The following is a 23,505-nucleotide window of genomic DNA, read 5'->3' on the forward strand; positions in this document are numbered from 1 at the left end:
AGGAAAGGTGCCGATTTGTCTCAATATTGAGAACTTCCTCACCTGGGGGCTCCCCATGCCAATGAAATCATAGATCCAATTCTTATTCCACATTAATATTTGACTAATATATTCATTCATTATTAAATTTGACTTCACTTTAACATTCTTACATGAGTCATCTTCGATCAAGAAAAGCCATTTCAAAGATGTGGAAGCTGAGACCAAGATCTTAAATATCTCCCCAAGGCCATTACAAACGCATTGTAGAAACATAGGTTGGACCGAGATCCTCTGATTCCAAATCCACTCATGGGTTATGGTCATTGAATTGGTGGAATGTGTTAATACAACCTAAGACAAAAACCTATCTTATTTTTAAAAAATACTGTGAAAGCTTATTTTAAAAAAATATATGGTAAGCTAAAACCTGTAAGCTAAGCCATGTCTCATTTATGCATAAAGCAAAGTGATTAATGGGAAAAAAATAGGTAAGTAAAGAAAACATAAGAAAATTTTCCTAAGTAAAGGAAAAAATGAAAGGAAATATCATGCCATTTCAGGCCCCAAAATATTGTTATGTAAGCCTCATTTTATATGTTTGAATTTTATTCATTAGGCTACACAGATAAGGTTAGCTAAATTCTCTTTTTTCTTACTTAATCTGTACTTTCTGTGCCTTTAGTTTCATGATAAGCTCCTCTTTCAATATTCATTGAATTTAGTAGATTTTCACTCTGAGGTTTTTAGAGGAAGAATCATTATTTTAGTTACTGACCACAGCCCCACATTTTGCTTGTGAAGATATCTTTTCCTTCAGTTTTTAAAAAGTAGTTCAATTTGATACAGTACCTATAAATAAATGTTTTTATGTATAGGGATGTATCTGTTTTTCTGTAGTATTGAAAATGGTTTCACTATGAAAAAAATGTTTTGGCTTCTATCTTTAATGAGGACTTTAAACTTATTGGGCATGCTTTTATTTCTCATTTATTGTATAGGAGGCAAGTCTCAGAGTTTGAAAAGCTGGAAAGACATGACATTCTTGAATTTACTGTTATTACAGTGAAATATAGAGAAATTGGAGTATACATGACATATGCTGTGATAGAAATGTAAAAACAGTTTTTAGGAAAGAAATTGCAATGGCAGAACCTATTTTATCCCCAATGGGATGAAATGTTATTCATCCTCTCCTTTTGTGCACCAGATGATGATGATTCAGAATGGGTCTAATCTGTGCTGATGAGCATAGCAGCAGAAATAATGGCATTATCATCCATCCAGAGGAACCCAGCAGTCAGCAGGCTGCGCTCTAAGATTGGCTCTTCATGCGATCCTTTATGCCTTGCTTGTCTTGAGATAGATAGCAGTTCTGGGAAAGTACAAAGGAAATTAGTATTTTTTTGCAAACATGATACAGAAAGGGCATACATTGTCCTTTATATTCTTTATCTCCAGCTCTCTTTGCTAGTGCCAGTGTTTCTTGTATCCCATTACTGCTTCATTAATTCAGGTTTGATACAGATTTGTAATTATAGCCACTAAATTGTTAGCTGATCAGTCACCCAAGCCAAATAGAAGTGTTATGTGAGTGTAATCTTGAAACGGTATACCGTAAACACCCCATGATTCAAATTAAACTGATTCTTTTGTGGCTGAATCTTAAACCTTATGCCTTTTTTTTTTTACCAGATAATAAGGTGAAACCAGATGATTTTATGAATGCCAAAAAATCTCATGAAGTTCAGGTGATGTCAGAACTTATAGGTTATATTACAGATTTCTGTGGCATAAAGCAGGTAAGGTCACCTTTTTTTTGTTTTGGGGTGTCAAAAATCTGCCATTTTATTATTTCATAGTCTTAATCGTCTTACTTCTTTGGAATCTTTAAATCTGGTGTTTTTGACCTGCAGCCCATGAACTTTTTTTTTCTTAATGTTTTGATAACTGTATTTCAATATATATATATATATATGTATTTTTGTTTGTAATCCTGTGTATTTCATTTTATGTGTGTAAAACCTTTTTCTGAGAAAGGGTCCCATATCTACACTAGACTGTCAAAGAGGTCCATGACCCCCAAAAGCTCAAGGACCTCTGCTTTAAATGATAGTCAAAGGTAGTGTCCATAAAGTACAGAGAACATGATACATAATTATGAAGTGCTTTACTCCTATGGCATTGTAATTATGGCTATTCATCTTCAAAGGAGTCACTACTGTTAATATTATTATAGAATTCCTTCGATCTATCAGACTTCTACCAGACTTCTACTATCAGAGAAAAGGATGAGCCCTTCCAAAATCTTTTTTCCTTCTCCTACTTCTCCCCTATAATCGCTATTACTGTATAGGACAACACCATTCTCCCAATCCTTCAGGCCCACAACCTACTTACATCCTTAACTCTTTACTATCTCTCCCCATCCCCAGTCTGTTGTCAGTTTCAATTTTGCACCTTCTCTTGAATATGCCCCTTTTCTCCTCTGTCCCTGTGAGCGCTCTGGTGCGGGCCCGCATCACCCGCACATCTGGACTATTGCAATAGCCTGCTGGTGGGTCTGCCTACCTCAAGTCTATCCTCCTTTCAGTTTATTCTCTATTCAGCAGGGTTGGTTCAATATTAGGAAAACTATCAGCATCATTGAGCGTATCAACAACAAAACCAACAGAAACCACATGATCATCTCAATAGATGCAGAAAAAGCTTTTGATAAAATACAACACCCATTCCTATTAAAAACACTAGAAAGCATAGGTATAAATGGAGTCTTCCTTAAAATAATAAATAGCATATATCTAAAACCTTCAGCAAGCATTATATTTAATGGTGACAGACTAGAAGCATTTCCAATAAGATCGGGGGTGAAACAAGGATGTCCGTTATCACCACTGTTATTCAATATTGTACTGGAAACGTTAGCTTTAGCAATGAGAAGAAAAAGAAATTGAAGGCATTAGAATAGGCAAAGAAGAAATAAAGCTATCACTCTTTGCAGATGACATGATGATATACTTAGAGAATCCTAGAGAATCAAGTAAAAAACTACTTGAAATAATAAACAACTTTAGCAGAGTTGCAGGCTATAAAATAAACCCACATAAATCATCAGCATTTCTATATATATTATCAACAAAGCCCAACAGTTTATTCTCTATTCAGCCACCAAAGTGATTTCTTAAAGTACAAGTCTAACCATAGCACCCCCTACTCAGTAAACCACAATGTCTTCTTCCCACCTCCAGACTAAATACAAAGTCTTCTGTTTGGCTTTCAAAGGCCTTTGTAACCACCACTACCACTTCCCCTCCCCCACCTCCGCACCTCAATCCCTGCTGTGTTGCCACCCCCCCCACACACACCTTTCTAGTCCTCTTACATCTTACCCCCCTCACATACACTTCAATCCATTGATATTGGCCTTTTTGCTGTCTCTCAAATAAGGCACTCCATCTCTTGTCCATGGGCATTTTTATTGACTGTCCCCCATGTTTGGAATACTCTCCTTCCTTATCTTTGCCCCCTGGCTTACTTCAACTCCCAAGTCCCAACTAAAATCCAACTTCTTCAGGAAGACTTTCCCAGTCCATCTTATTATTTCTTATTTATCCTATACGTGTATATGTATGTACACATATGTACATATGTATGTACATATATACACATATACATACCTATATGTCTGTGTGTAATATATGTATGTATTTATGTGTGTGTGTGTGTGTGTGTGTGTGTTTCATACATAGTTCTTTGCATGTCATCTCCTCCATTAGATTGTGAGCTCCTTGAGAACAGGGGCTATATTTTGTCATTGTTTGTATCCTCAGAGCTTAACACAGTGCCTAGCTTGTAGTAGATACTAAATAAATATTTATTGACTTACTGACCAGCCCAATATTAAAAATCACAGCTCACATTTATGTAGCTTATTAAAGTTTGCAAAACATTTTATCATTTGGTCCTCACCAAAACTATGAGGTAGTTGCTCTTTAACTTAGGGTATCTGTTAAAACCTTTTGTCTGCTATTCCTTCATTTATTGTATGAGAATTCTCACTCTGGAAGGAAAAATACTTCCTCATCTGCAAAAGGAACAGATTGGATTCTGTAATTTCTAAGTAACCTTCCAGCTCTAAATTCTAGAATCCTGTCACCTCAAAAGACTGTTGTTTCCCAGAAATCATATAATGTAAATCTTTGGTATTTCTTACGGTGTTTCAGTTCAGTCATTTGATTTTAAGAATTCATATTTAATGCTTGTAGTTTTTATAGCAGAGGTAAATTTAGACTCCGTTCCTTATCCTTTTAGTGTGGACAGTCTTTCTCCAGGAGAAAAAGTGACATTGATCTTGGATTAACTACTTCCTGCTTGTTAATGCACCTCTGTGGAATATTTAATCCTACTGAGTCTCCAGGGCTCAAATAAATTAAGTAAAAATGCTATAATACTATTATTACTTTTGATACTTGTGAAATTATTTTTGATATTTGTGTTTGAACATGTCTGAATTTCTTTTCCCTTCAATGAAAAATATGTAAAGTTCCTAACTTTATTGATTGGTTTCAGGCATCTTAGTCTCAAGAATTTCTTTTTTTAATGCCAAGTACTTTATGACTGAATATTGAGTGTTTTTAAATCGAAAACAGCACTACAGTGTAGCAAAAAAGAAAAAAGACTGCTTTATATTAAGTTTATTCCATTATTCATTGATATATGCTACACTAGAATTTATTTGTTCATACTTAGGAGTGAGATGAAAATAGACTCTCAATTGTAGAAAAAAAAATCTATTTTAGTTATTGTAAAAAAAAAACCCTCTGATTTGGTTACCTTTAAATTGGGGTGGGAAAGATTATGAATTTTTAGGAGTTTTTCCTTATTGGTTCTTTAGCTGTACTCACAAAACCACATATATGTGTATATATGTTGTATACATAATATTTAATTAAAGCATATAGAACTATGAAAATAAATCACATATTTTGTAACAAAGTCACCATGAAGTGAGATTACAGATCACTTAAAGATAGAAAAATGCCTTTTCTTTCACTTGCCTGTACCTGTGGAATGGGTGGTATAGAATCTGTTTTTCTAGTAGTATATTGTTTTTCAAAATGTGAAATTAAGGAAAATTTATGCATGCTATAAATATTGCAGATGGTTGCCTAATTTTACAAAAAAAAAGAAAATATTGAAAAATAAAAGTAACTCATAATATTTTAAATACCTAAAAGATCTGAATTATTTCTATATCTGTCAACTCTAATTATTTTTACTTATTATTTAACAACTTTTGAAATACTTTTATATTTATTTTAGAAATAAAATACACTTATGAAAGAATTATTCTCTTAATAGATATATTCATAAGAAATATAAACGACCTATACTTGTACACAATTTTGGTTGTTTCTTGGAAACAAGTAGCCACTGTGTATGAGTGGGTAGGCATCTCTGACTGACCAGTCCGGTCCATTTATTAACCTTTCCAGACCAGACTGTTTATGTTGGTTAGTTGATTCATTCTCTTAGGATCATAGATGTACAGGGATCCCAGAAAGGAACTTCAGAAGCCATCTAGTGTAACCTTCCTTGTTTAACAGATGACAAAAATGAGATACTTAGTCTTAACTCACTTAAGTGACTTGCTTCTTAAGGTCGCACGTTACTCTAAATCCATGCCCTTTCCACTATACCATGTTGCTTCTCAGTGGAGAAGCAACTTGGAGAAAGAGACTAAGATTAGAAGGTTAACTTACAGCTTCCTTGTTTATAAATTCTATTCACATCATCACCTTTCAATTCAATTCTAATTAAAAATCACTTATTAAGTTACTTGTTGGCAAAACATTGTACCGGGTCCTAGGGGTACAGAGGTTGAAAAGGTGCATGATTTTTGTGCTCAAGGAGTTTATGGAAGAGGTGAAATTGTGGCAGGATCGATTAGGGATGTGGACATTATTTCTAGGTGAGGGATGAGGAAAAGTGTCATGAGGAGGTTGCATCTGAGGAGGGCCTTGGAGCAAAGACTGAATGAATGAAAAGCACCTAGTAAGTGCTTACTATGTACCAAGCACTCTGCTAAGTCCTAGAGATAGAAATTCAAAAGCCTGGTAGTCCCTGCCCTCAAGGAGCTTACCTTTGATATGTGTGGCATAAAGGAGTTATGCATGATCTAAGAAGTTACAAAGATGGTGGGTGCAATAATACAACAGTTCATGGAGACGTTATTCCTGAAGGTGGTGGGAATGTGTATTTGCTTGCAGTTCTTAAAGCCAAAAGTGGAAAGTTGGGGGTGTGTAGAGAGGCAGGGCTTAAAATATTCTGAGTGAAAATGAGGCTGCATGTTCCCAGGGAGTGCTGAGTAGAGGGGCTTAATTTCAGTAGGTGGAAATGAGCCAAAAACACTTTCACATATGGGGGACTGACTTATGCAAGTATGTGGAGGGAAAAAAGGAGAGGAAAAAGGAAGTTGGAACTAGAAAGTAGAAAGATTTCTTTGAATGCCAGGCTAGGGAGTTTTGTTTTAGTTAGGACATAGGAAGTGGGGAGTCACCCAAAGGTTTTGATCAGGAGAGTAATATGATTAGACTGTGCCTCAGGTACATGATTTTGACAGCAGTGGATGGACTGAAGAGAGGAGAGCCCAGTTGAAAGACTGTTACTGTGGTCCAGAGAAGAAGCAATAAGAGCCTGAAAAAAAAAAGCTGGCCTTAATGATATTGGAGCATTGGGAGAATGGCAATGCCATCACTATAAATTGGGTATTCAGAAGGAGGGTCAGGTTATGCACGAAAGGTGATGAGCTCACATCAAAACAGAGAAGTCTAGAGGAGAGTAAATAGTTTTATTCTTCCAGGCAAGGATGAGTGGCATTGTGTAGGAACCCTATATAAAACCTATTTTCCTCCTAATTTCCTAAAAAAAATCATTTTGCTATAGGACCTGAAATTCTACCAAATAAAAACTTGGATCAGGTTAATGGGTATTCTCCTCTAAAATGATTTCACGTATTAGTAGAAATTAATCAAATCAGATTACTTTCTTCCAAATACCTCACTGAGATAGTTATGCTGAGTGGAATAAGTTTTGAATGGAGCTTATACTGGAAAATTAATTTGTTTGCCTTCAGCACTTCTGGGGATGAGGCCAGATCGATTTATCCCCTACAGTATAGGGCAGCATGATGACATTGGTAGGTAGGAGACAGCAGCAGCATGAAGCGGAATGAGGTGCAGACAGGTAATTGTCAAAGATAGGGTTTCCTTAATTTGAAGATTTGTCTAGAGTTGCCCCTTCCTCAAGAAAGAAGGACAGATTTCCCTATGAAGACTTCCTGTTCTGGATACCTAGAATTTAGGCTTTTACATTAGTGGTGTATTTCGACTGTAATATGGTTCAATTAGCTATTTGTGAGCTGACCTGGGAACTTAATCACCACTTATAATATTGTTTCCATGGGAAAATGGAGTCCAAATTCAAAACAACCAACTTCCAAATAAACTTTTGAAGCACAACCCAGGTTGTGTTGGATTTTTTTTAACCCCCCCAAAAAAGATTTAGTCCAAAGAAGGACTTGGGGAGGACAAGAATCATTGTCAAATAGTTATTGCTCCAGATGGAAGAAGTTACAGGGGAACAGCATTTCAACTCAGAATATAGATGGATTTTCAAATACCTAGAATGGATCCTAGGTTAGTAATGTAGTGAGTTCTCCATGGCCAGAAGGGTTAAAACAGATAGTTTATAACATTCTGTCTAGGGTGCTACAGAAGAAATGATTCTGGGAAGAAAATCAAACTAGATAACCTCTGAAGTCCTTCTTCACATTAAAATTAGTTCATTTTTATTCTTTAGTTCTAGACATGAGAGTAAGTCCTTCTTAATTGGGAAAGGAAAAATACCATTCTTATTTCACATAGCAGCTGTAGGCTTTGGAGAGGTAGTATTTGAGAAGGTTTTTTGACACAGACCAGAAGACTGCTGGGAGAAGTTTGCGGGGAAGGGTGTTCCTGAGCAAAGGGAATAATATGTCTGAAGGCGTTTTCTGGCTATATGATTGTAATTTTACCCTCATTAGACTCACTGCTTCCAGCACTACACCACTGAGATCATTTTTCTCAGTCACGGCTCTGACCGCATCATCACTCTTTCCCGAACCTTTCATTGGCTCTTTGTTAACCTTCCCAAGATCAATATCCTTCCCAGATGATATAAACTTTTCCACCAAGCAGTTCTTGAATATTTAACTTTGACATTTCCTACTAGCAGCCCCCAGCTGATTCTGTCTTCTTCCCGTCACACATTCACGTTTCTCACACTAATCCATATCAAAAACTCCCCTCTTCCTAATTTGTTCTTTCCCCCTTGAAAGTATAGCTGTAATCTCTCCATAAGAGCTTTCCTAATTAACTAGCAATGCAATTCCCTCTTGCTCCATTCTCCAGCCTTCCTCTTAGAGGGGAGAGGCCGCTGAAAAGGTGTTGAGTGTCAAGAGCTGAGTCAGTCTGAATGGTGATGATTTTTCAGGTGATAGTTTTATCCTGGGGGAGGCTTGACGTTCATAGAGTTAAAACGAGGCAAAGCTGTTGATGGGGGAAAAGTCACTCGAGTTAGGGACTTATATGTGTTTTTCAGTTAGTTGAGTTGAAGTTCATCATATTCTCTGAGACTCAATCCTGAACCTTCTGCTCTGTCATTCAGTATCCGCTTTCTCAAAAAGTTCATCAATTTTCAGTAATTCATTTGTTGTCAGTTGGTGATGATTCCCAAGGTTATATATTCCATTGTATCCTTTTTCTCAGACTCCAGGCCTGATGCCATGTGACAAAGAAGATTAGTTATCTATAACGTACCCATTTTCTTCATCTTTTCTTTTTAGTCATTCACCAAATTCTTTTGCATTTGTACTCTAAAGGCCTCTGAACAGTTTCTTCTCCATATCTGTAGCTGCCTCCTTCATCTAGGACCTATAATGGAATGTTAAAATCCAGTGGTTCTAAAAATGTGGCCAGGGTCCCCAGGAGTCTATGAGACTCTTTCAGGGGGTCCATGAGGTAAGAATTATTTTCATAATAATACTAAAATGTTTTAATTTCTAAAATTTAATATTTATAAATATAACCCACATAGACAAAATCTCTAATGAGGGAGGGTCCTCAGTAATTTTTATGTTTTGTTTTGGTTTTTTTGGCTAGGCAGTGGGGTTAAGTGACTTGCCCAGGGTCACACAGCTAGTAAGTGTTATGTGTCTGAGGACAGATTTGAACTCAGGTCCTCCTGAATCCAGGGCCGGTGCTGTATCCACTGCACCACCTAGCTGCCCCAGTAATTTTTAAATGTAGAGGGATCCTGAGACCAAAAAAGTTTGAGAACTGTTGATATAATGTACCCCTTTCTCTCATCTCATTTTACAGAAGAATGAGGTAGAGGCAGAGAGAGATAATATGATTTGCCAAATTCATATAGCTGGTCTGTGCAAGAGATAGAAATAGAATGCAAGTCATTTGACCTTCAGTCCATCGCAGAATATCTGAGATGGTCTTCCTGTTTTCAAAATAGGTTAGAATAAGGATAATACTGTATATTTTTGTTATTCAGTCATTCATTCATGCCTGACTCTTTTTGACCCCATGAACCATACCGTCCATGGGGTTTTCTTGGTAAGTATACCGGAGTGGTTCACCACTTCCTTCGTCAGTGGATTAAGGCAATCAGAGGTTAAGTGACTTGCTTAGGATCACATAGCTAATAAGTGTCTGAGGCCTGTGAAAGGGCCTGGATTTGAACTCAGGTCTTCTTGACTCTAGGCTTAGTAGTTTATCCACTGAGCCACCTTAACTGCCCCCTCTTATATACTACAGTCAGACTAATTACTTTCCTATGACTAAGGAACAAGATAAAAGGAAAAGGAATTATAGTAGAAGGAGGGCACACCTACCTCAGAAAGCCTTCCTAGGGTTTGAATATCCTTTTCTCTTGGATTGAGATGTAAGGTGGTCCTCTTGGTAGGTTCAAAGGATACTTGAATCCATCCAGCCCAATTCTAAAAGCAACGTGACATAGTATCCCAAGCCTGCTGCAATACCCCAGGTAGTGTAGAGGTACACTACCTCTACTTTGGCAAAGAGAACAATCTTACTTCATGTGACCCAAAAAGGCATAAAAGAAGTATCTGTGTGAGTGCATGTGTGCATGTGGCAGTTCGGGGGGAGGGACATGCATGTGTATATGAATAGGTGTATGGGAGGGCGACAAATTTTAATCTTAGAGTCTAATTTAATAATAGAATAGACTTTCCTGTGTGGTAGCAAAGTCCTAGTCACTGGCAGTATTTCAGTGATAGCTGGATTCTCACCTGTCAGTCAGGATGTAGGAGAGATTTCTATAGTGGGAGAGAGTTGAAAGTAGAGACCTTAAGTCTCCTTCCTTGATTCATGGATGGAAGCTTACAAAGTAAAGGCAACAGGGAACAGGTATAGGGGCAAGGCAGACTTTAGAAGGGTCAGATTTTAGTAGGAGCTGCCTCTGTCCCTCATCTGGTTGAAGCTATTGCAAGACAAATATGCCACAATATACCCCACCTTCCTCACACTTTTCTTCCTCCGTGAGTCAGAGGTCAAGAAACCTTGTTTTTGTACGTCTTGTGATAAGATTGGTTTAGAGTAAATCTTTACAAGAAACAATAAAATGTCTAAATCATGATGAAATAGCAGATAAGAAGTGATAAATCTAGATATATTGATGTGTAAGGAAAGAAAGGAATTTGTAAAGCTGAAAAGCATAGTAGAGACATAATCCATCTCCTTCATTTTCAGCAGAGGAAGTTAGGGTTCATAGAAGGTGACTTTCAAGTTAATGACAGGATCAAGAGTAGAGCCCAACTTTTCTGACTAGGTAAGGTGGCATTGTGTCGTGTTAAAAGTCCTAGAGATCTGGGTTCTGTTCTGGCTATGATATTTGCTAGTTCTATGACTGTGGGCAGATCCTTTCACTTCTCTGGGCCTTGATTTCCCAGATCTTTAAAATTAGGGCATTGGCCTAGATCAGCAGCCCCATTTTAGTGTCTTTATCCCTAGCTAAGGGATAAAGAAGATCTCTAAAATAAGAAGATGTATGACCAGATCCTGAAAGAAGTTGAAGGTGCCCAGACGAGAGTCAATCCAAGCCTGAAATATTTTGGAGCCTGGGTATTCCATTAGGGTTGGAGATTTGACAGGGCCAGCTGGGACTAGGAGCACAGCCTTGGAAATATGTCTTGGAGGGATATCCATCTAGGAAAGTTGAAAGAGAAAGGCCACCAAGTATTTGTATTGGGTCATCAAGAAAGGCTGCCATATGGAAGACGGATTAGACGTGTTCTGCTTGGCACCAGACAGGATGACTAGAAGCTAGAAACTGGAAATTGCAAGGAGGCAGATTTTAGCTCTGTAAGGAAAAACTTTCTAAGCAATTAAAGCTATCCAAGAGTGGAGTAGGCCACCTCAGGAGCTCGTCAGTTCCTCCTCATTCCCATTCTTCAAGCAAAGACAAGATGACCACTTGTAGGGAATGTGGTAGATTGATTCAGTTTGATTCTCACTAAGTTCTGAGTTGGCTTACATGCCCAACTGTCTGTCTGTTGATGTCTACATCAAGTTCTCTGACCCCAAGTTAATAATCCCTTGATCTAGTGATTCCAAAACCTTACTTGAAAAATAATCCTTTCTGCCACATAATTGATGAGTAGACATCAAGCCTTTGTTTGAAGACCTCCAATAACGAACCTAGATAATAACTATCTGACATTGATATATCACTTTGAGGTTTGCAAAGCACTTTACGAATATGATCTCTTTTTATCCTTACAACAACATTGAGAGATATTATTGTCACCATATAACAGGTGAGGAAACTGAGGCAGACAGAGGTTAAGTGACTTGTGCAGGGTCGCACAGCTAGTAGTAAGTGTCTGAGGCCAGATTTGAGCTCAGGTCGTCCTGACTGCAGGTTCAGCTTTCTTTCCATATCCAGTGTGCTACCTAGCTTCTTCCCAAAGCAACTCATTCTATTTTTGGGTAGCTCTACTGGCTAAGTTTTTCCCAGCACCAAATCTTAATTGGTCTCTATCCTCTCATTGCTCCCCTCTGACCAAAAAGAACAAGTTTCATCCTTCCTTTGAATAAAAGTCTTTCAAATACTTGAACGCAGCTGTCATTTCTCATCTTCTGTAGGCTAAACACTGCCTAGCATGGGGAGAGACTGGAGTCAGGAAGATCAGTTAGGAAGCTGTTTCAACAGTCCAGGCGGCAGGTGTTGAAGATCTTAACTAGGGTGGTGGCTACTGAAGCAGAGACAAGGGGAATAAACATAAAAAGGGGGGCAGGGAGAGCAAGCGGCCTCCCCATAATGGGCAACAAGTGGACAAACAGCACAGAGGAGGGGGAGAAATTGCACAAAGTTCATCCAGGGAAGGGATTTATGCCCCAACCTGCACACAGTCCTCATATGGCACGAACACAAGGCGCTTCACTGTCTTCACTGCCTTCCTTTGAAAACTGTTTTACTTTCTCTGGCTGTTTCCCATACCTGGAATACTCTCCCTCTTCTTCTCCACCTACAGGCTTCCTTGGCTTCCTTTAAGACCCTGCTAAAATCCCATCTTCTACAGGAAACCCTCTTAATTCCATTGATTTCCCTCTGTTAATTATTTCTTTTTTATACTGTATAGAGCTTGTTTATATGTATTTGCTTGTTTATTGTCTTCCCTCATTAGATTGTGGGCTCCTTGAGAGCAGGGACTGTCTTTTGCCAGTTTTATATCCCCAGCAAAGTGCCTGGTACATAATAGGTGCTTAATGTTTATTGTTTGATTGATTGATTATCAGTGTCCTTCCTAATTACTCAGACCTGAATATAATACTCCAAATGTGGCCCAGCCCTGGCAGAGTATCACAGGAATCTAACGTCCTTATTCCTGGAAGTGCGCTTCCTCCCTGAAGGCCAAGAGAGAATTAGCTTCTTGGCTTTCCTATCACACGATTGGCTCATATTGAGCAGGCCCCTAAAACTCCCAGATCCTTTCCAGACAAATTGCTGTTTAACCATTCTTTCCACATTTTGCCTTTTGAAGTTTTATTTATATATATATATAAAAACACAAGTGTAAGACTTAACATTTATGGTTATTAAATTTTAACTGACTAGATTTGACCTAATGACATAGCCTCTCAGAATATTTTTGGATCCTACCGTTATCATCCTGTGTATTAGCTCTCCCTTTATGGCTTTCGGTCCCAGCAGTTGCGATGTTCATGCCATCATGCCATGACCTTTAGCCAAATCCTTGTTAAAAAAAAAAGAAGTCAAACAGCACAGTACTGGAAGGATAGGAAGGGCAAGTTTGTGAAGCGCTTTAAATACCAGAGACACATTTATGTTTGGTCCTGGGGATAACAGGGCACCAGTGACATCTGTTGTAGGGAGGGCATGGTCAAATCTGCTGCATATTAGTAAAATCACTTTGACAGCTGTGTAGAGAATTTACTGGAGTGAGGAAATACTTGAGGTGCCAATTAGGAGGATACTGCAGGTATCTGGTGAGAGGTGACTGGAGTCTGAACCTGAGTGGTGATTATGTGAACAGAAATAAGTGGATAAATGTGGGAGATGTCGTGGATTTATATGGAAAGAGAAAGGACAAAATCAACTGAATGGTTGTGTGGAGTGAATGAAAATGAGGAGTGGAGGATTATAACTGAAGCTGTGTACTTGGGTGACTTTTATAGCACCTACTATGTGCCAGGTAGTGTGCTAAGCGCTTTGCCATTATTACCTCATTTGACCCTCAATAACAACCCTGGAAGGTAGATGCTGTTATTATTCCCATTTTACAAATGAGGAAACTGAGGCAAACAGATGTGAAGTGACTTGCCTAAGCTCACACAGCTAGTAAGTATCTAGGGTGAACTCAGGTCTTCCTGACTTTAAGTCTAGTACTCTATCCACTATACCACCCAGCTGACCTGGACAGTAATAGAGAAGTTTGGAAGAAGGATGGGTTTGTAGGGGCGGGGGGGAGACATAATTCTTTGTTGTGCTCAACTGAGTTGAAGAGCTGTCCAAAAAACATTGACTAATGTGAGACTGGAGCTTAGGAGAGAGACAAGGATTTGTTCTGTAAAATCTGGATTCAGTCAAAAGGCCACACTTAAGGATCTGGGAGGCCATAGGTTTCCCACCCCTGGATTAGACAGATAGATCTGAGAGTCCTGTGCATAGAAAGGGTCACAAATCATCTCTTTAATTACACACCCCAGGATAGGGGTGGGCCGCATGTGGCCTCCAGGTCTCGGGTTACCCATTCCTGTCCTAGGATTTTGACAAACATCTATTTCACAAGCCCCCAGATCACATTCTCTTCACTCCCCCCAATCCTTAAAAAAAAATGGGTACATTTGTCCTCCTCCAGTCTTTCAGTACCTCTCCCCTTCTCCAGGGTCCTTCTCCAGGTAACCTTAATTATGCCTCAGAATTCTTCTTTCATGACCCCCAGGACATTGGTTCCTCTGGGCTAATTGACACGAATTCACCCTGGACAGCTGGGTTTTCTCCTACAACCCCCTCCTTATTTGGGCTGTCAGCTCCCTTTTAGCCACTTTTGGGGCTGTCCTTTCCAGTCCAAAAGTCATTCCCTTGGCAGAGAAAACAGGAGCAAAGTAAAAATCAAAGCAGATCTGTCTTCCCTCTGTTGTCAGTTATAATAGTCCTCCACAACAAGCATCTGTCTGTCCCTTCTTTTTATTCTCCTGTTTTGCTCCAGTGTAGTTCAAACTTTTAAAAAAAGACTAAATGTCCTTTCTGTTGTCCTCAGCTTTTCTTGATATACTTTGGTGCTACTATTCCTACAGTACATTGCTTACTCATGTATTTATCCTCCCATGTATCTCTGCATTTGTGTTCTCCACATTTTTTTTAAAAAAAATCTAAGTTGGTCAATGATTTCTCTATGCATCCTCACTGGTTTCTTTTGATGACTCCCCTCCTTTATCCCAATAGGAATGATTTCTTTTTATATTTTCAGCATTCTATACCATTAAAAAATGTTTTTATCAATGCCATTTGTTTTGCACCCTGCTCCACAGGATTCTGTGGAGAAAAAAGTAAGGAAAAAGGAACAACATTGCAACCATGTGTGACAACACATGTAATCTAATAGTCTTCCACTTCACTGAAAGGAAGTGTCCATCCTCCAGGATGAAGATTGGTCATTGCATTTGACCTTCATCTTAGTTCAGCAACCTTTTAATGTTCTTTTCATCTGCATTATTGTAACCATTGTGTGAATTGTCCAGTTCATGTAAAATTTGAATTCCTAGAATTTGCCATTTCCTACAGTGCAATAATTTTGCATTACATTCAGTACTGCAGTTTGTTTAGACATTCCCCAATTGATGGGCGCCAGATTTGTTTCCAGTGTTCTTACTAAACAGAAAAGTGCCAGCATTCAGTTTCAAAGACCTTTTTATCTCTCCTGAGCTGATTTTTCCCTCTAGAGTTTTTAAGATATTCTATCAATCCCTTTTCTGAACCCTTTGAAATATGCTCTCTCACAACCTAGAGTACATTTCAGATGATGCTTGACTTTCATCTATTTTTCAAATCACAAATTTGAAAAGTGACCAGTCATTTCACTCCAAGGTTCTCATCATTTCAGGGGACTAGTAAAGGCATGGATCTCATAGGAAGGAATATTCACTTGAGCAGTAGGCTAGGTGAATTGAAGTAGTCCAAGTCACTTGCACAAGGTCACAAAAGTAAGTAAATGGTAGAATTGTGTATTAGAATAAAATCCATTCCCCAATTGATAAATGATCAAAGGATGTGAATGGAAAGTTTACAGAGGAAGAAATAAAGCTATCAATTTTTGTTGTTTAGTCATTTTTCAGTCATGAAAAATGTCTTTGTGACACTATTTGGGGTTTTCTTGGCAAAGAAATTGGAGTGATTTGCCATTTCCTTCTCTAGCTCATTTTACAGATGAGGAAACTGAGGCAAACGAGGTTAAGTGACTTGGCCAAGGTCACACAGCTAGTAAGTATTCAAGGCCATATTTGAGCTCAGGAAGATGAGTCTTCCTGACCCCAGGCCTGGCCTTCTATCTACGGCCCCACCCTAGCTGCCCTAAAACTATCAATATGCTAATAGCTCTAAATCACTACTAATTAGAGAAATGCAAATTAAAGCAGCCTTAAGGAACTACCTCATATGTATCAGATTAGCTAAGAAGACAAAAAAGGAAAGTGACATGCTTTAGGGGAATTGTAGGAAAATAGATGCACTAATACACTGTTGGTCCATCTTTGAACTGGTCTGGCCATTCTGGAAAGCAATTTGGAACTATACCCAAAAGATTGTTAAACTGTACGTACCCTGACACTGCCACTAGGTCTATACCCAAGGAGATCCAAGGAAGAGAAAAAGGACCTGTATGTACAAAAACATTTATAGAGGTTCTTTTTGTGTTGACAGAGTTGGAAACTGAGGGGCTGCCCATCCATTGGCGAATGGCTAAATAAGTTATGGTATATGAATGTCTTTGAATGCTATTGTACTGTATGAAATGATAAAGGGAATGGTTTCAGAAAATCCTGTGAAGACTTGTATCAGTTGATGCAGAGTGAAGTAAGCAGAATCAGGAGAATAATTTATACAGCAGCAGCAATATTATAAAGATAATAAACTTTACAGGACTTATTAATTCTAAGCAACATAGGGACCTACCACAATTCCAAGGACTTATGATGAAACCTGTTTTGCACATCCAAATCAAGAACTGATGGACTGAGAGTATAGACTGAAACCTGCTTTCTTCTACTTCTTTCTTTTTATTGCCTTTTTTTGGGGGGAGGGGTGGGGTATTGACTAGCATCTATTAAATATCTACTACTCCTACATCTAGTTACCTTTTTTGTCTTACTTCATATACTTTCTTTCAATGTAATAATATTTATTAACTGCCATTTCCTCCAAGGCATTGTGGTAAATGGGACAGGTACAAAGATGGGTATAACCTAGGCTCTGTTTCCAAAGAACTAACAATCTCCCAGAAACTCTGAACTTGGCTTGGCAAAAGTTTTAAACAAAATTGGGACTCAGGATCATTGTTGTTGTTGTTGAAGCAGGAATGTTTTGGGGCAAGTTAGCAACCGGTGCACCAATAAAAAGACACAGCAAATGGGGCTATACCACTGAAGTGTATGAACAGAGTAACTGGAGTAGTGTTGGAATCAGTCTCCAGTACATATCACTTTCCATCTTAATTTATTCCTGTTTGTGATTCAGTGTCCTTTGCATCCCACAGATAAACTGTTTGTTTATTGGCTTGTCACTTTCAGTTTTGTCTGTTTTAGATCCTGACATCCTAAGGAATCAGTAATTCCAAACCCAGCTTTTATTGCTTACCTCACAGATTCTCATGTTATTTTAAAGGTGTTGTGAAATTCTTTATAAAATCTCAAATATAAAATGATTTAAATTTTCAAATAGGCAGGTGTTAAAATGTGCTCTTTTTATGTAGTTGATTTTGTGAAATCAGATAATAACATATATATGGTATAGCATCCTCTGAGATTTAAGAATCAGTGACCTAGATGAGGAACTTTGTTTGACTTCTTTTCAGTCTACAGACAACAGTACTCCCAGGTAGGTATTTATGTGTATATGATTGTTTGTCATTGATTCTTATTACAGTTTTATAAACACTTAGTTAAATTAGAAACAGACCTTTAGATTGAACTAGAATTAAACTAATGACATTTCTACTCCTTTAGTGATATAGATGACGTGATTTGGAGCCAAGGTTGGGGCTACGTAAGCAGTCAAAATAGTAATATAAATAACGAACACTTAATTTTTACTAGTCTCAGAGTGAGAATGGACTGAGAGTGGGATATTTATGTGAATGTGTTTTCTTGAACTAGGGATTCTTAATCTTTTTGGAGTCATAAACCCCTTTGGGCTATCTGGCGAAACCTATGAATTGCTTCTCAGAATAGGATTATAAAGAAAACCAATTATATTGAAATAGTTATCCCCCTTTTTTTTTTAACCAAGTTCTCAAACCACAAGCTAAGAACGAACACCTGTCTTGATTCTTTGGAAGAACAGTATCGGTAGAATAAAAATAAAAAATGAATAGACTTCCATCACACGTGGAAAGAACAGAAGATATTTCCACCCAAATCCATTCTTTTTGAGATTAATACTAATGAATTATAAAGACTGTCCCTGATATATACATATATATATATATATATAAAATCTATGTGAACTACATTTAGCTAGAATGACTAATATCTGTTATGACTTAACTGTTTAATTTTTATATAAGTATAAAGAAGTCAGATTAAGATTTTGCTATATTTCTGTATTCAGCCACTTGCTTTTTATAAAATTCTACATTAATAGCTAAGTCTTTTATTGGTTTATAACTTGAAACCAGAAGTCAAAATTTAATATGATCAAATATCTCTCTGTATTATAATACTTAAGGAAATTATTGAAGCCATATTATATGTAAAACTCTGCTCTCCTTTTAGGAACCTTTGGTTGAAAAATGGCTTGTTTTTTGGGATAGTGCAAGCTATTTTTGATTTCTGCTGTCTTCTTTACTTTAGGTGATTGACCTTGGCTCTGGTAAAGGCTATCTAAGCTCCTTTCTGTCCATGCAGTATGGCTTAAAGGTTTATGGAATTGATTCCTCAAATGTCAATACTCATGGAGCAAAGGAAAGAAACAGGAAATTGAAGAAACACTGGAGAGTCTATCAGACTCGTTCAAGACTACATATTGGTGGTCAGGTGTTAGACAAAGCAGAAAGTACAGGCCAAGATGGACAGAAATGTAAAACAAATATCCAAGAAAAGCTCTTAAGTATAAACAGTAGTCTTACAAATGAAGACAAGAGAGCTTTCTCAGATCCGGTTCTGTCAGATTTCACAGACACTATAATTTCTGATGTCACAAGGCAAATGGAAAATCATACTGACCCCCTGCCACAAAGACCTGGCAGCTTCCTTCTGGAGAATAGATCGCCTCTTTTAAATATTTTGCCAGTTGATGCCATCAGATCTGCTTCTCCAGCCACTGAAGACTATGGGAGACTTTTTGAAGAACATGAAGAGGGAAAAAAGATGGTGACCTTCAAGGACCAAACAAAGGAGTCCAATGGACCAAGCATTTATTCACCTTTAACCTGTTTTATCACTGCAGAATCTGAACTTTGTGACATCATTACAGATCTGGAGGTAGTTAAATATTTTATTAAAATAATAAAAGTTGTTCTAAAAATGTTTGTAGTTTTTAAAAATAGCAGCAGAATACATAAGTAGCCTTATGATAAATTATCAGTAGGCTAATTAAAAAAAAGCCAGAGGAAAAGAAATCTGAATTAGTCTTTCCTGGGTCCTATAAGCCAGTTTGACTGGAGCTCATTCCAAAGTATAGTACCTTTCATGGAGAATGTATTGATTCTAGGTCCCTTAATTCAAATAGAAACTTGAGAACAAAAGTACCTCAGTTGTTTGAGGCTTGAAACCTCAATAATCTTTGATTCTTTCCTCTTCCTCACTCCTCACTTGCCAAGCCATGTTTATCCTACTTCTCCAAGATCTCTCTTGGTGGACCCTGTCCATTTATACTGCCATTGTCCTCGTTGAGATCCGCCATTACTTCTCACCTGGATTATTGCAATAACATTTTTACTGGTCCCTCTTGTTCTCCCAGCCTCTCACTCAGGGGTTCTTAGCCTGTTTTGTTTCATGGACTGCTTTGGCAGTCTGGCAAAGTCCATAGACCCCTTCTTGGGATGATGTTTTTAAATGCATAAAATGAAATACATATGCATATAAAGGAAACCAATTATATTGAAATGTTTTTCCCACTTGAGTTCACTGACTGCCATGAAATGTACCCATGGACATCAGGCTGAGAACCCCTGCTTTCCCCTTCGCAATAGCTACTTCACATGGTTGCCAACTTTGCTAATCCGTAAGTCTGATCGTATCATTTTCGTGCTTAGAAACCTTTGGAGGTTCCTCATCAGTTACAGGATAAAATACAACAAACTCTATTATTGGTGGAGTAGAACCAACACTGAATTTGGAGTCAGACCATCTGTGTTAGAATCTTGTTTCTGACATTAGCAGTGTGACTCTGGACAAGTGTCTCAGGTGGTAGAGTACCGCATAAGATCAAAACTTCAATAATCTTTGATTCTTTCCTCTCTCTTTCTCTCTGCTTGCTGTGCTATTTAGATTCTGCCTCCCCTGTATGTCTGTTAAGGATCTAGAAGGGTAATGGCACCAAAACATTTCCCATAGGACCTTAAATGTTAACACCAAAGGTCTATTTTCTAATTGAGGGCTGTTTTCCAGGTAATATCAATATGGATATTACCAATTCAGATATTTCTGGGGATCACAAGGATTTATATTTCATAATGCTGAAATCCTCTATGTTATTATCATAACATTAACAATTTCAATTTTGGATAATAAAGCTACAGGCTCCTAGCTTATAGAAATGATGCCTTATGATTCTGATTACATTGAATTCTGTAAACACAGTAGTCATATAAAACAAGTGCTTTCTAGACCTGTAAGGGAAGGACCTGATTGTGTGTTCTTCACATTGTAATAAAGAAGAAAGAAGCCAGGATGGGTAGAGCTATTTATACTTCTGTCATCATTCTATCTTGTAGACATTTTATCCTTAATTCTTTGGCACCCACAACCTCAAATATTCCAGCATCTAAATAGTTACTTAAACTTCTAAATAATCAAACAAAATAAAACAGTACAGAAAAAGGTACAGTAGCCAGGAAGAAGAAAAAAATTTGTGGCTCATTTATTCTTCCACTGGATTCAAAGCACCTTTTGTGTGAAGGATAGAATCATAGATTTAGAACTTGAAGTGACCTTCGAGGTCCTTTGGTCCAGTGGTGTCAAACCCAAACAGAAATGGATCCCTGCAGCCTGTATATTGATTTAGAAAATGACAAATCAACACTATCTGTGCTGCATTTTTGTTTATTTTGTCAGATATTTCCCAATTACATTTTAAGCTCAAGTTTGACACTCCCGATCTAGCCCAGCCCTTTCATTTTATAAGTGAGAAGCTGTGTACTCATCCTCCACGACGTTTTACTATGTCCCCCATTCAGAGAATGCACTGCTTCCTCACGTCAGCCTCTTAGAATCTCTTGTTTTCTCAAGACTTAGCCCAAGACCTGCATTCTAACAGGAGACTTTTCTTGATTCCCCCAAACTCCAAGCTGCATTCCTCTCAAAATAACTTAGCATTTATTTAGCATATATTCTGTATATAACTCTATTAATATTTGTATTTCTACACTGGATAGATAGAATGTAAGCTCCTTAAGGGCAGGGTTGGCTTCATTGTTGTTGTTATTGTTTTGGTATCCCCAGTGCCAACCACAGTTCCTGGCACATAGCAGGTGCTGAATAAATGCTTCTTAATTGACTAGAGACTCTTGGCTTCATTTCTCAATCCTATAGCCTGAGAATGATTTTTATCAAAGTATAAAATTGAAGAGGCAGCTAGGTGGCGCAGTGGATAGAGCACTGGCCCTGAGGTCAGGAGTACCTGAGTTCAAATCCAGCCTCAGACCAAACACTTGACACTTACCAGCTGTGTGACCCTGGGCAAGTCACTTAACCCCAATTGCCAAAAAAAAAAGTGAATAAAGTATTAAATTGAGCAAAATTCCCTTACAGCAAATAATTTGCAGTGTTCAATTCAATTATTAAGAATACCTATAATCCACGAGGCATAAAAAAATATAAATGAAACAATTGTCTGGTATATGAAAGAAACAGAATAGTACATGTGAGCCTTGTATATCACTTTCATATTTTCTGATTTATACACGTGTTTAAAATATATTCAGTGCATTGTTGACTTTAAAACCTTATAAGGCGAGTATATTGAACATAACATTAATATTTATTATATATGTCATAATATGTAACATATATTGTATGTTTGTGTTGTGCAGTAATAGTCGTTAAATTCAATAGCTAGCTCTTTGAGAGGCAAAGTGGTATAGTAGAATGAGAACTAGAAGCCACTAGGTGGCGCCATAGTGCATGGAATTCCAGGCCTAGAGTCAGGAAGACATCTTCTTGAGTTCAAATCTGGCCTTAGACACTTACTAGCTGTGTTTATGACCTGGCCAAGTCACTTAACCTCTATTTGCCTTAATCACTGGAGAAGGAAATAGCAAAGTACTCCTGTTTCTTTGCCAAGAAAACCTCAAAAGGGGTCATGAAAAGGCAGGCATGACTGAAAATTACTGAACAGTAACAAAAAAATGAGAACTGGATAAGGAAGGAATGGTTATTCAAAACCTTACTGACATGACCTTCTGGGACTCACTTTCCACATTTATAAAATGAAGGTGTTGTGCTGGGTAACATCTAAGTGCCCTTTTAACACTAACACTGTAATAACTTGGGAGTGATTCTTATGGTAGCCATATGATATCATTACTGAGATTGCCTTATGATTGGTCTTTTAGATACTTCATTAAGTCAACTCACTTTGTATGGTACTTAACTAGCTAAAGTGTGTGTGTGTGTGTGTGTGTGTGTGCGCGCGCGCGTGTGCGTGCACGCTTGTGTGAGAAAGAGAGAGAGAGAGAGAGCGAGAGAAGGAAAGAGAATATGATGATAGTAAGAGACAAACATTAAGTCTAAGTCAATTGGCCTTAAATTAATTAACCAATCAAAAGGAAAATGTACTTTAGGGGAACAATTTTTGCATATTTCATGTTATTTAATATAGAGGGAAAGTTGGCACCCAATATTATGTTAATACTTTGTATTAAAATCCCACTTCTCTTCATACTGGTTCTGTGTAAGTTATTTAAGCCCTAGGTGCTCTGGGCATCTGGCTAAGATGGAGTAGTGGAGAAGGTGCAGAGCCCTCCTAGTTGATAGTTTCTCATCTTGTTTGCTTCATTTTATGGCCCAGCTTTTAGTCTAGTTAGCTATTTTAGAAATCCCAGTGGTCCCAAGTACAGCATGGAGGGTCTAGACCTGTCATCATTAGATCATGAAATTCCCATGTAATATCATTAGTTCATGGATGTAGAGTAAGAAAGAGATCATTCTGTTCTACTGTGTCACTTTATAGATGAGGAAACTGAGGCCCAGAATGTCAAAGTGACTTCATTTGAAACCCAGTCTTCAGTCTCTAAACCAGGATTCTTTCTTTCCACTGTGTAATGCTGTTTCCCATTCTGTTATCAATGGGGGGGGATATTCCATATTGATAGCAAATCAATATTGTCAATTTGTGTGTAGTACCTATTTTAGTATATAAATTTTCAAAAAAAAACCAGGGGAATTTGGTGGTCACAGAAGCTAAGACAATTATGTACTTTTCAATATTTAAATTTTTTCATCTGAGTAGCTTTTTTAAACTCTCGTTTTTGCTAACAACATAATAACTTTTTTCCTC

At 37.7% G+C, this 23,505-nt stretch overlaps 1 protein-coding gene across 1 annotated transcript in view; it reads left to right on the forward strand.

Annotated features, from left to right (window-relative positions):
* METTL25 (methyltransferase like 25) overlaps window positions 1–23,505 on the forward strand; it is a 155,481-nt gene that overhangs the window by 37,924 nt on the left and 94,052 nt on the right. The window contains 2 exon segments of the mRNA XM_020993463.2: window positions 1,675–1,781; window positions 18,639–19,268. Coding sequence (XP_020849122.2) covers window positions 1,675–1,781; window positions 18,639–19,268 — 737 coding nt within the window.

The sequence above is a fragment of the Phascolarctos cinereus genome, unplaced genomic scaffold (assembly GCF_003287225.1).
Source record: "Phascolarctos cinereus isolate Bilbo 61053 unplaced genomic scaffold, phaCin_HiC Scaffold_1;HRSCAF=81, whole genome shotgun sequence".
Lineage (NCBI taxonomy): Eukaryota > Metazoa > Chordata > Mammalia > Diprotodontia > Phascolarctidae > Phascolarctos > Phascolarctos cinereus.